Source organism: Pseudophryne corroboree, chromosome 6, assembly GCF_028390025.1.
Source record: "Pseudophryne corroboree isolate aPseCor3 chromosome 6, aPseCor3.hap2, whole genome shotgun sequence".
Lineage (NCBI taxonomy): Eukaryota > Metazoa > Chordata > Amphibia > Anura > Myobatrachidae > Pseudophryne > Pseudophryne corroboree.
This window is the reverse complement of record NC_086449.1, coordinates 91,459,690-91,473,287: the sequence shown is the minus strand read 5'-3', so window position 1 is coordinate 91,473,287 and position 13,598 is coordinate 91,459,690. Positions and strand designations below refer to the sequence as shown.

Below are 13,598 nucleotides of genomic sequence, written 5' to 3'. Positions count from 1 at the left end.
GAGCTGGCAGACCATCCTGTACATAAGCATGTGCAATCACCATTCTAATCCATCTGGCCAAGGTCTGCTTGTTAGCAGGCCAGCCACGTTTGTGAAACAGTACAAAAAGAGAATCAGATTTCCTAATGAAGGAGGTTCTCTTCACATAGATACGGCGAGCCCGTACCACATCCAAAGACCGCTCTTTAGATGACACCTCAGGAGAATTAAAGGCTGGAACCACAATTTCCTGATTAAGGTGGAAGGAAGACACCACCATGGTCAAATAACCCGGACGCGTTCTAAGAACCGCTTGGTCACGGTGAAAAATCAGATGGGGGGACTTACAGGATAAGGCACCTTCGAGACCCTTCTAGATGAAGCGATAGCCAGCAAAAACAAAACCTTAAGGAAGAGCCACTTAAGGTCCACAGATGCAACAGGTTCAAACGGATACTCTTGCAAGGCCTCCAGAACCACAAACAGATCCCAAGGGGCCACAGGTGGAACGTAAGGAGGTTGAATCCGCAACACGCCCTGAGTGAAGGTATGAACATCAGGTAGGGCAGCAATCTTTCTCTGAAACCAAACCGACAAGGCAGAGATGTGAACCTTGAGGGAGGCCAGATAAAGGCCTAAGTCCAGGCCTTGTTGTAGAAAGGCCAATAGTTTGGCCGTACTAAACTTGAAAACGTCATGATTATAGGACGCACACCAAGTAAAGTAAGCATTCCAGACCCTATGGTAAATCCGAGCAGAAGCCGGCTTACGGGCCTTCAACATAGTTTGAACGACCGCCTCAGAAAAACCCTTGGCCATCAGGACGGTAGCTTCAAGAGCCATGCCGTCAAAGCCAGACAGGTCAAGTCCTGGTAAACACAAGGGCCCTGAACGAGGAGGTCTGGTCGTTGTGGAAGTAGAAGGGGACGATTCAACGAGAGGCCCTGTAGATCGGAGAACTAGTGCCGCCTGGGCCACGCTGGAGCTACCAGAAGCAGGTTTCCTCCTTCTTGCTTGAACTTTCGTTTTACTCTGAGCAGGAGTGACTCCGGAGGGAAGACGTACAGCAGCCGAAAGTTCCATGGAATTGCCAGAGCGTCCATGAACGCTGCTCGGGGATCCCTTGTCCTTGCTCCGAAGACTGGAACCTTGTGATTGTGTCGAGATGCCATCAGGTCCACATCTGGAAGGCCCCACATATCCACGAGAAGTTGAAACACCTCTGGATGGGGGCTCCATTCTCCGGCGTGTACGTCCTGATGACTGAGAAAGTCCGCTTCCCAGTTTAGGACCCCGGAATGAACACTGCGGATATGGCCGGCAGATGGCGTTCTGCCCACTGAAGAATCTGTGATACTTCCCTCATTGCCATGCGGCTTCGAGTGCCGTCTTGATGATTGATGTACGCCACCGTGGTGGCGTTGTCCGATTGTACTTGAACAGGTCTGTTCTGTATTAGATGCTGGGCCATTGTCAACGCATTGAACAATGCCCGCAGTTCCAGAATATTTATCGGGAGTAGAGACTCCTCCTCGATCCACCGACCCTGAAGGGAGTGTTGTTCCAATACCGTGCCCCAACCTCTCAGACTGGCATCCATCGTCAGTAGGACCCTGTAGAATATCCAGAATGGACGGCCCCTGCTCAATCGATGGTCCTGAAGCCACCAGTTCAGTGACAGACGGACCTCCGGAGACAAGGAGATCATGTGAGATCTGATCCGGTGAGGCAGGCCGTACCACTTGGTCAGAATTAACTTCTGCAGAGGGCAAGAATGCAATTGAGCATACTCCACCATATCGAAAGCCGACACCATGAGACCAAGCACTTGCATTGCCGAATGAATCGACACTTGTGGACAAGATAGGAAGCATCGAATCCTGTACTGAAGTTTCAGGACCTTCTCCTGAGACAAGAGCAACCGCTGGTTGTTAGTGTCCAATAATGCTCCCAGGCGTACCATGCTCCGAGCAGGAACCAGGGATGATTTCTTCGAGTTGACAAGCCACCTGGACAGTCAGATCTAGATGACACAGGAGAATTTCTGGGGAATTTGGCAGGATTAACAATTCGTCTAGGTACGGCAGGATCCTGACCCCTTGACGGCGGAGTGTAGCCGTCATGACTGCCATTACTTTGGTGAAAAACTCGGGGAGCCATTGTCAAACCAAAGGGTAATGCCCAAAATTGGTAATGAAGGTTGCCCACCGCAAACCTCAGGTACTGCTGATGAGACACTGCAATAGGAATATGCAGGTAGGCATCCTGTATGTCCAGGGAGACCATATAGTCCCCAGGCTCTAAGGCCAGAACAATAGAGCGAAGAGTTTCCATACGAAACTTGAAGATCCTCACGTGCTTGTTCAAGGACTTGAGATGGAAAATGGGCCACGAGGACCCATTCGGTTTCGGGACTAGGAACAGCAGTGAATAGAACCCTTTGCCTCGCTGAGCCAGAGTCACCCGTACCACCACTCCTGTGGTCAGGAGGGATTGTACCACCGAATGGAGAGTGTTTACCTTCATCGGATCCAAAGGGACATTGTCAGGCAAAATCAATGAGGAGGACGGTTCTTGAAGGGTACAGCGTAATCTCGAGTGACGACTTCCCTTACCCAGGTATCCAAAGTGGTCTTCAACCATTCCTGGGCAAAACCTAGAAGCCGGCCCCCCACCCTGGGATCCCCCAGAGGGAGGCCCGCCCCGTCATGCGATAGGCTTGTCAGTTTTGGAAGCATGCGCTCTGGGCTTGGCAGGTTTGGAAGCATGGGTCTACTTTAGGTACGCCTGACCTTTTGCTTTACCCGGAGGACGAAAGGGCCGAGGGAAAGTACTTTTAGCCTTCTGTGCGGAAGGAGCCGTACTAGGTAGGCAAGCTGTTTTAGCAGTAGCCAGATCAGCCACAATCTTATTCAAGTCTTCACCAAAAAGAATGTCTCCTTTAAAAGGAAGCACCTCCAGGGTTTTGTTAGAATCCATATCCACCAACCAGGATCTCAACCACAGGATATGGCGAGCCAAGATTGACGTAGTGGCAGCCTTGGCCACCAGCACCCCGGCATCGGAAACGGCCTCCTTAAGGTACAGAGAAGCCGTGGCAATATATGTGAGCCATTGTCTAGCATGATCAGAAATGTCGGAAGGCAGCTCCGCCTCCAGCTCCTGAGCCCATGCTTCAACAGCCCAAGTTACTGCAATGGTTGGCCTATGCACAGCCTCCGTTAGGGTATAAATCGCTTTTAGACAACCCTCCACACGTCTATCCGTCGGTTCCTTCAGAGAGGTGATGGTAGTTACTGGCAGAGCTGAGAAAACTACCATGCGAGCCAGATGAGAATCTACAGATGGAGGAGTTTCCCAATTTTTACATAGCTCCGCAGAGAGAGGATAGCAAGCCAACAGTCTCTTATGCGGTGTGAATTTCGTACCTGGATTTTCCCAGGATTCCTGACGTATGTCAGTCAAGTGTTGAGAATGAGGTAAAACTTGTTTAACCACTTTCTTACGTTTAAATCTGTCCGGATTTTTAGAGACAGCCACAGGCTCAGGTTCATCAGAGACCTGAAGAATGAGCCTGATAGTTTCAATCAAATCAGGGACATCCACCAGTGACTTGCCTTCCCCATCAGAAGCATCAGAGTCAGTGTCTGTGGGGACAGTATATGCACCATCATCCTCAGAGGATGTGTCCGGGACAGCGGTGGATTGTGAGGATGTAGCGTCCCGTTTAGAAGACGACTTAGTCTTAGGTGGGCGAGAGTGAGACTTATTTTTAGTCAGCGATCGGTTCAAGTGCTGTAACTGTGTTGAGATTTGATCCGCCTACGGCGGATTGACTGTAGGGACCATAAATTGCTGCAGTGGCATGGGAGGTCCCACAGGGGGTGTAAGTTTAGTTACCAGTGTATTCAACAATGTGGAGAAGGTAGCCCAAGGTGGGTCATTAGTTGTCACCGGTGCTACAGACCCACTGGGGGGTAAGGAACCCCCTGAACCTTAACTCTCTGCTGCCATGTTATCCTCAAAAGTGACTGCAGCATCACCACCATGCAATGTGGGAGAAGCCCCAGTTCCGTTGCCTCGTGTAGCTGACATAATGATAAGCACAATATCAGGCAACCTAGTATAATCTTAGCAGCGATATACCTTAGCAAGAATTCCCAGTGTAGTGTGACTTCCTATCAGCACAAACCGGGAATCCAAGAGATATATGGTGGCTATAAATGACAAAGAAAAATACACAGCAAGTATATCTTGTGAAATATCTATATCAGTTTATAAACCTGACTCACTTAGCCCCCCTCAGTTACAGAATACAGGAGTAGCAAGCTGAGTGAAATACCCGAGATGGCAGCCACGCAGCCGCTACATGCACACACACATATATAGTCACAAGCGTACCATGCAGAAATTATACACCATAAAACTGCACTGGACTAGCAATACAAAGTAATACTCAGTATAGCTATATATGTAAACAGTAGATCTAACAAAACACAGTAGATACTGTATGTACATCACAGGGTGTTTGTACCACACAACCCTGAATGTATGCACTCTCTTAACTAACACTAAACCCTTGACAGGTAGAATACTTAAGTGTCCTGTAAAATGCACAGCGCTGGCGAACAGGCGGTTTTAGAGGAGGATTTGCCCCAGCAGTCCCAGGAACAGCGCAGCTCCATGTGATGGTGGCTGACGGGGAGTGAGGGAAAGATATGCAGCTCCAGGGCGGGAACATTTACCCAAATGGTGCCCTGGGGCTGGGGGAGGGGCTACAGGTTAGGCCTTATCCACCTGCTGGTTTCCCCACCGGGCACTGTGGGCTGTAATAAAACGGGGTTTTATTAAGAGAAAACCCCCCACCTGTGCCCTGTGTCCCGGTGATTAGTGGAGCGGCTGCAATTTAAAGTGTCCACGCCAACGCGCGCGGCCCGCCCCCCACGGCCGCACCGGATCGCGATAAAAGTGGGCCAAAGAGACCCCTTACCTCCCCTTGTACCTGCGGCCACGCGATCCCGGAGGGCAGCGGCGAGTGTGTGTGACTGACAGGAAAGACACCGGAGCCTCCGCTGTAGTGACCGGCAACCAGGGCGCCGGAGTATACAGCACCACTGGGGGAGTGATGGAGCTGCAGCAGAGGATGTCTATTTGACATACATGAAAGCTGCAGCCCTTGAAGTCTTCAAATTTCTTTATTTTTTCCTGAAATTAAGCTATAATATAGGCTGCAAGAGCAGCCCCCCTGTTGATTGCCTGCTTACTGCATGGCACCAACTTACAAACCGAGCTCCTGTGCACGGAGGCGGGGTTATAAAGGAGGCGGCGCTGTGCATCTTGGGAACAGTCAAAGCTTTGAGCCTGTTGGTGCCTCGGATCCAGATCCTACTCTACACCCCGATGTTATTCCTTGTGGAGCCCAGTGTACCCCGCAGCAGAAATTGTGAATTACACTCTCTCTCCCCCTTTTATAACCACTGGTACCGCACAGGATAGCTGGAGTTATGTGGAGGGTCAGCGCTCCCTGTCAGCGTCTCTGTGTGTGATTTGCAGGCAGAAATTGGAGCTGGTGAGCTGCTGGATCCGCTCTGAGAAGCTCCGCCCCCTGTCATGGCGCGTCTTCCCGCACTTTAAGATTATACTGGCCCATACTTGCCTACCTGACCCTCTCCATGAGGGAGAAAATGCTCTGTTCCTGGACTTTCCTGGTAATGTATGATTGCCATCACCTGTAGTGAAACGCCTTTCTTATCAATTACCTAGCTCACCACAGGTGATGGCAATCATACATTACCAGGAAAGTCCAGGAACAGAGCATTTTCTCCCACATGGAGAGGGTCAGGTAGGCAAGTATGTACTGGCCTGAGGTAAAACACATTGATAGCAGTAGAATCCCTTCCCTGATAGCCCAGATGACCAGTTTTAAGGGTATTGCGCTGGCCCAGGGTGCCCCTCACAGCAGTGCCTCTGACCCTTCCGGAGCGCTGCGCTCCTACCCTGATGCCGCCATTCTCACAGGTTTCCCGCTTGTTGGGTCACCGGCAACCTACTCAACACCAACGTCTTCTGGCTCTGTTAGGGGGTGGCAGCATGCTGCGGGAGTGAGCGGTCGCCTTGGGGGCTTGCGTCATACTTGCCTACCTGACCCTCTCCATGAGGGAGAAAATGCTCTGTTCCTGGACTTTCCTGGTAATGTATGATTGCCATCACCTGTGGTGAGCTAGGTAATTGATAAGAAAGGTGTTTCACCACAGGTGATGGCAATCATACATTACCAGGAAAGTCCAGGAACAGAGCATTTTCTCCCTCATGGAGAGGGTCAGGTAGGCAAGTATGGCTTGCGTTCATCACCATACCTCCCAACATGACCCTCTCCAGGAGGGACACAATGCTCTGCTTCTGGACTTCCCTCTTAATTTATGATTGCCATCACCTGTGCTGAAACAACTTTCTTATCCATTAACTGTTCATAAAAGGTGCTGGCAATCACAAATTAAGAAAAAAGTCAAGAAGTAGAGCATTTTGTCCCTCCTGGAGAGGGTCATGTTGTAAGGTATGGAATGCTGGTCTTAGTGATATGATATTACTTATTGCAGTGCACCTCAGGTTCTCAAGTTGAAACCAGTTCACACAGACTGATTTACATACAACATAAAACAGTCACATCCATAAAAAAAAGTAAACCTGTGCCTGTGGCAGAGTGTCCTCCATCCCGGAACTAATGTGGAGCGGAACCTTAGCTCGGGCGGCCGTTTCCCAGGCTTAGTCATGTGACGCACAGTACACCCGGAAGTGCCTGGGCTACACGTGGGATTTGTAGCAGGAGGAGATAGAAGCAGCATGGGGAAGGATAAGGTGAGAGAGGGGGGTAATAGCGGCGGACTAGAGGGGGTGAAATTTGTGGGTGGGGGTATCCGGTGGTACAAGCCCCGGGTTTACCCATCGTGGGCTCAGATACACTGTACAGCGTCATCATTACAGCTGCTGGAGGATTCCCTGTCAGCGGGTGTGATATGCTGGGACCTGTAGTTCTACATGAGTAGGGCTGCAGATCGCCTGAATCAGAGCTCTTCTGTCCCAGGGGTTCTCTTGGCGAAGGAGTCAGCTCATATAAATTTAACAATACATATTATTATCATTATTATTACTACTGTTGTTTGTTTTATGGCGAGCCAGTATTACTAGCACAGACACGTGTAACTTGCCAGGCTAGCATAGGGATACTGTATGGTATATGGGTTTTCCTTTACTACTCGGAGCTATTGATTTAATTATGGGTAGGCTTACCAATACCATACTATCCCTTTAAACCGAGACACTCGTGAATTACACAGGTTCTGTGGCTGCCTGACTTCAAACCTGCGTTTCACATGATTTTAATTAGCCACAGAACCTGTGTAATTCATGAGTGTCCCTTTTTAAAGGGATAGTATGGTGGGATGTACTAAAAGGATGATCACAGAAAGGGATGATCGGGATGATTGCCTGTAGTTCCTATTCACACCTCTAGATGTCACTATATTTTTTTACCTCAACTGAGAATTTACAAACTACAGCAGGCACATAAAGCTTTTAAAATGATATACTCATAGTTAAAAAAAAATAGTTACAGCATTTATATTGTTTCTGCATCGGTTTATATCAACAAAGCCATATAATTAAATAAGGAAACCAGCATCCTAATATCAATATTGAGTCCTGGCACCCTCTACCATTTTCATACCTGGGACTGTTTTCTATGCGTTTCCAGTGGGATTATGGCTATATCTTTTTTATTTATGTGGGATGATCACGTTTTTAGCGCAAATATACATACCTGGGACTGTTTTCTATGCGTTTCCAGTGGGATTATGGCTATATCTTTTTTATTTATGTGGGATGATCACGTTTTTAGCGCAGATATACTTACCTGTCACTGTTTTCTATGCGTTTCCAGTGGGATTATGCCTTAATCTTTTTTTATTTACGTGGGATGATCACGTTTTTAGCGCAGATATACATACCTGGGACTGTTTTCTATGCGTTTCCAGTGGGATGATGGCTATATCTTTTTTATTTACGTGGGATGATCACGTTTTTAGCGCAAATATACATACCTGGGACTGTTTTCTATGCGTTTCCAGTGGGATGATGGCTATGTCTTTTTTTATTTATGTGGGATGATCACGTTTTTAGCGCAGATATACTTACCTGTCACTGTTTTCTATGCGTTTCCAGTGGGATTATGGCTTAATCTTTTTTTATTTACGTGGGATGATCACGTTTTTAGCGCAAATATACATACCTGGGACTGTTTTCTATGCGTTTCCAGTGGGAAGATGGCTATATCTTTTTGATTTACGTGGGATGATAACGTTTTTAGCGCAGATATACTTACCTGGGACTGTTTTCTATGCGTTTCCAGTGGTATTATGGCTTAATCTTTTTGATTTATGTGGGATGATCACGTTTTTAGCACAGATATACATACCTGGGACTGTTTTCTATGCGTTTCCAGTGGGATTATGGCTATATCTTTTTTTATTTATGTGGGATGATCACGTTTTTAGCGCAAATATACATACCTGGGACTGTTTTCTATGCGTTTCCAGTGGGATGATGGCTATATCTTTTTTATTTATGTGGGATGATCACGTTTTTAGCGCAGATATACTTACCTGTCACTGTTTTCTATGCGTTTCTAGTGGGATTATGTCTTAATCTTTTTTATTTACGTGGGATGATCACGTTTTTAGTGCAGATATACATACCTGGGACTGTTTTCTATGCGTTTCCAGTGGGATTATTGCTTAATCTTTTTTATTTACGTGGGATGATCACGTTTTTAGCGCAAATATACATACCTGGGACTGTTTTCTATGCGTTTCCAGTGGGATTATGGCTATATCTTTTTAATTTATGTGGGATGATCACGTTTTTAGCGCAGATATACTTACCTGTCACTGTTTTCTATGCGTTTCCAGTGGGATTATGGCTTAATCTTTTTTATTTACGTAGGATGATCACGTTTTTAGCGCAAATATACATACCTGGGACTGTTTCCTATGCGTTTCCAGTAGGATAATGGCTATATCTTTTTGATTTATGTGGGATGATCAAGTTTTTAGCGCAAATATACATACCTGGGACTGTTTTCTATGCGTTTCCAGTGGGAAGATGGCTATATCTTTTTGATTTACGTGGGATGATCACGTTTTTAGCGCAGATATACTTACCTGTCACTGTTTTCTATGCGTTTCCAGTGGTATTATGGCTTAATCTTTTTGATTTATGTGGGATGATCACGTTTTTAGCACAGATATACATACCTGGGACTGTTTTCTATGCGTTTCCAGTAGGATAATGGCTATATCTTTTTGATTTATGTGGGATGATCACGTTTTTAGCGCAGATATACTTACCTGTCACTGTTTTCTATGCGTTTCCAGTGGGATTATGTCTTAATATTTTTTATTTACGTGGGATGATCACGTTTTTAGCGCAAATATACATACCTTTAATCTTTTTTATTTACGTGGGATGATCACGTTTTAACGTAAAACGTGATCATCCCACGTAAATCAAAAGGATATAGCCATTATCCCACTGGAAACGCATAGGAAACAGTCCCAGGTAAGTATATCTGCGCTTAAAACGTGATCATCCCGCGTACATAAAAAAGATATAGCCATCATTCCACTGGAAACGCATAAAAAACAGTCCCAGGTATGTATATTTGCGCTTAAAACGTGATCATCCCACGTAAATCAAAAAGATATAGCCATAATCCCACTGGAAACGCATAGAAAACTGTCCCAGGTATGTATATCTGCACTTATAATGTGATCATCCCACGTAAATAAAATATATATATATATAGCCATTATCCCACTGGAAACGCATAGAAAACAGTCCCAGGTAAGTATATCTGCGCTAAAAACGTGATCATTCCACGTAAATAAAAAAGATATAGCCATCTTCCCACCGGAAACGCATAGAAAACAGTGACAGGTGTGTATATCTGCGCTAAAAACATGATCATCCCACGTAAATCAAAAAGATATAGCCATTATCCCACTGGAAACGCATAGAAAACAGTCCCAGGTATGTATATCTGCACATATAACGTGATCATCCCACGTAAATAAAATATATATATATTGATAAAGCTGAATATTTATCTTATATAAAACCCTTTATGAGGTCTAAGAACACTGTACGCTATTTACGTATGGAGTACCGTAAGGGTACGCTCGTTGCGTAGCAATCGCTTAGCCGTGGTCGAGACGCTCAAGCGTCACGTTCGCTCACGGCCAAGAGATCACAGGCAGGCACGCTATTGGCTGCCGACTAACGTAATGGTTCACTATAGCGTAACGGACGCTGTATCGGGAGCGGGCTGCTCGAGCGATACAGACGCTCACGAGAATACGCTGTTGGTATCGGGCACACTTATAGGTGAGCGACTACCGTAATGCTACGCTATCAGCGTAGCGGACGCTCGAGACCACGAGGAGATCACGAGCGGCGCAGACGCTCACAATGTTAAACCTTTATATCTAAACCACAAACAATGTAATTTGCTGTAAAACCTTAGTGTGGAGATAGGGTGTAGATGCAACACAGTGTAACCTTATTAACTTAAAAGCTGTTTGAACGTCACCGACGCTCTGAGAATACTTAACACTATAAGAAATACACAGATACCGTGCTTAGGGTCCAACGCCTAATATATATATATATTATGAATGTTATACTTGCAAAAGAATTAATACAATACAAGTCATACACTACAATATAACATAGACTAACTAACCAGGTAACTACACAGTAAATACAATACAATTACGTTTAAGAGAAAATGAGAGAAAGAGAAGAGAGAGAGAAAGATATGGCCCATACTAACAAGAAAAGACAATATGATTACGGAGAAAACTTACGCACAAAGGAAACGATCGCATGCGCCTCTGGACATCCAGCTCCCGATTTTCAGCAATGATAACCGTTGAAGAGTGAGCTGGATGTGATCGGCTTGTCTATTTATGCCCCACACACAATACAATTCAATGGTCCCTACAATCTCATTGTTCATTGAACACAGGAATTCCTCCTCGCATTATAACAAAAGGTCATAGGTTGATTCATACAGGTGGGCTGTGACTATTTCCAACAGCTCAGGTGGGAGGGAAACTGGGTTTCCCGCCGCATGGATAAGTAAGTGCAAAAATAGTAAATGTTCATAAACTTCTTATGTCCATAACTATTCGCACGAGCGATTGATCCGCTTCAAACCAACACCGGAATATTGCTAATTAAATACTCTTCCGATGGATACTAAACACCACTGTATTACTCCTGTCTGACCCTTCGTATCAAACAAAGGGGGATTTCTCTGTTCATGAACATTCTACATTAACCAAACTTTCAGATCCTATCAAAGGGACCATGATCTACAAAATCCATTATATGGTGAAAATATGTAACGATTGAGTCGCACGCTACGAACACATGAACTCTACCGTAAATGCACATACCGTGCGTCCGCGGGTGCCCGCAACAGCGAGTATGCGCACGCACGGGAGAGCGCACGCATGCGCAGCGCAGACCTGTGTGAGGTGCAAATATGGCAGTGTGCATCGTGATATTTTTCTGACTTTGACAGTCCACCCTTTGGCAGTCAACAATAACTGCCACTTCCTAAAACATTCCAAAAGGAGAAAAATATATGTCAGGGGTTAATACATTTACATGGTTGGGTGGGGGAGGAGAGGAGAAGGTAGGAAAAGGGTATGACCTAGTGAGATAGCAGAAGCATGTGTGTATGAATCCATGTTTGGGGGTCATGTATCATCGTGCCGTACGTGTTTTAAATCAAGCTTCGAGGTATTGCGAAGTATACATTTGAATTCCTTCTTATCCCGTGGTACGGGTCTGTGGATGGGCTGTCAAACTTTACCGAGCTCTTTTTAGGTTTTGGTTGTAACAAAAATGGGGAGCACATTTTAGTTGATGATACATGAATGGGGGAGTATGTGATTGCTGATATCTGTGCCTGTATTCCCTATACTATGTGTGTAATTACCTGAAGGTTGTAGAGATGAAGAAAAGACATAATTACGGTAAATGCAGTGGTATTCTATGTCAGGTTAATGAACATTCGTCGATTGAGGTCTTGTTTGGTGTCTGTTGAAGGCAGTCTTCTTTGTGCTTTTGCCCATAAGGTGCGAGCAAAAGCTTTGTCAATGTCCATAGATTTACAAAAATGTTGGGCTAGCGTAATTTTAAAATCTCTAGGGAAACTGGGGATCTATGGCAAAGTTCATCAAATCTCTGTGTATAAGGTTGTCAAAACTTCTTCTTTAATCCATCTGTTGTCTGTATATCGGCTCATCAAATTCCTCGTCCAAGTGGGTCTTTTTACCTTGGAGGAAAACGGAAAAACAGGTGAAAGAAACGGACCGTAGAAATCGCATTTTCATCACATCATTGTTTCTACATTTGGGTCATAAATCAAATCCATTGGAATTACAATTTCCTCACTCCTTAAACTCATCACCCTGGTACTTCGTTTGCACTTCGTTAAAGCCTGACCGCATCTAAATATCAAGCCAATCGTTATGACAACACCTAAGATACATAGGAGAAACTTCCCTACATCCATTATGACTCCTTGAGCCCATTCTCCTAAACCGGAGAACCAATTTCGCGGGTTCAACCATGACACCCAACTAGTCAGCTCATTACTCACAGCAGCAAGGGTGAGATTGTGTCTACTTCGAAATTCCCACTTCAATTGGAGAATATCGTCCATCTTTTGGTCTATGACCTCGACCGGGTCCTCGGTACTATTCGTTATATATGTACAGCATTTTACGCCGTACTGCGTTGCCAGTGTGACACAATATCCATCTGTTACTGCTGTGAGATAATTGAGAATCATTCTATGCTGAACTAGTTCTGTTTTATAAGCTTGAAGTTCTCTTCCAGTATACCTAAACGTGTCATCATACATTTCTGTGATATTATCTAACAAATTTGCGAGCGCAGATATGTATTTATAATTCAACACTCCTCTGGCGGTGCGAGTGATGTCTAACGCAAGTAGAAACTGAATCCCGGTGGATTCATGGATCATGTCAGAGGCCGGGTGCTCTGTTCTTTCTATCAGGTGCCGTTTAACTACGTGCTCGTAATGGGTATGAGTATAAGGAGCTTGGGCAACACGGTGTATATCTTTCATTTTGGCATGTGATACAGTCATTACTTCAGGCAATACTTTTCCAATATAACACAATCCTTCTGAGTTTGGGGCAAGCCACTTATACGCCTTCCTCCCGCATATGAAATATGCATCATCGGGGAGAACATATGGGACGGAGTAGGACATAACCATATTACACATCTTCCATGTGAAATCTCCTAACCCTAATTCTCCCATCTGTCTAGTACACGTATCAGCTTGTACGATATGTGCACAGTATCCTGATGATACCTCTCCAACTCTCGTAATCCTACTTCCTAGGGTATACCTATATCGGAAAGATTTTCCTCTACTGGCTATGTGGCGTATAAGCTCTGTATCTGTCGGCATTCTATCTGCTCTATATGAAAAGGTCATGGTTTGGTTACTCCATGACACT

The 13,598-nt window shown here is 45.4% G+C and overlaps 1 protein-coding gene across 2 annotated transcripts in view; it reads left to right on the top strand.

The window, feature by feature from the left end:
* Nucleotides 1–6,511: 6,511 nt before the first annotated feature.
* The window catches only part of PPAN (peter pan homolog), a 29,821-nt gene continuing 22,734 nt past the window's right edge, over nucleotides 6,512–13,598 (top strand). Inside the window, exon 1 of one of the 2 annotated variants that reach the window (XM_063931483.1) lies at nucleotides 6,512–6,532. Coding sequence is in view for 1 of the 2 variants with exons in the window: in XM_063931482.1 (XP_063787552.1) it covers nucleotides 6,820–6,834 (15 nt within the window). In the remaining variant the exon portion in view is untranslated. Of the gene's footprint in view, nucleotides 6,533–6,677; nucleotides 6,835–13,598 lie in introns of those variants that run through there. The other variant, XM_063931482.1, reaches the window with a different exon arrangement.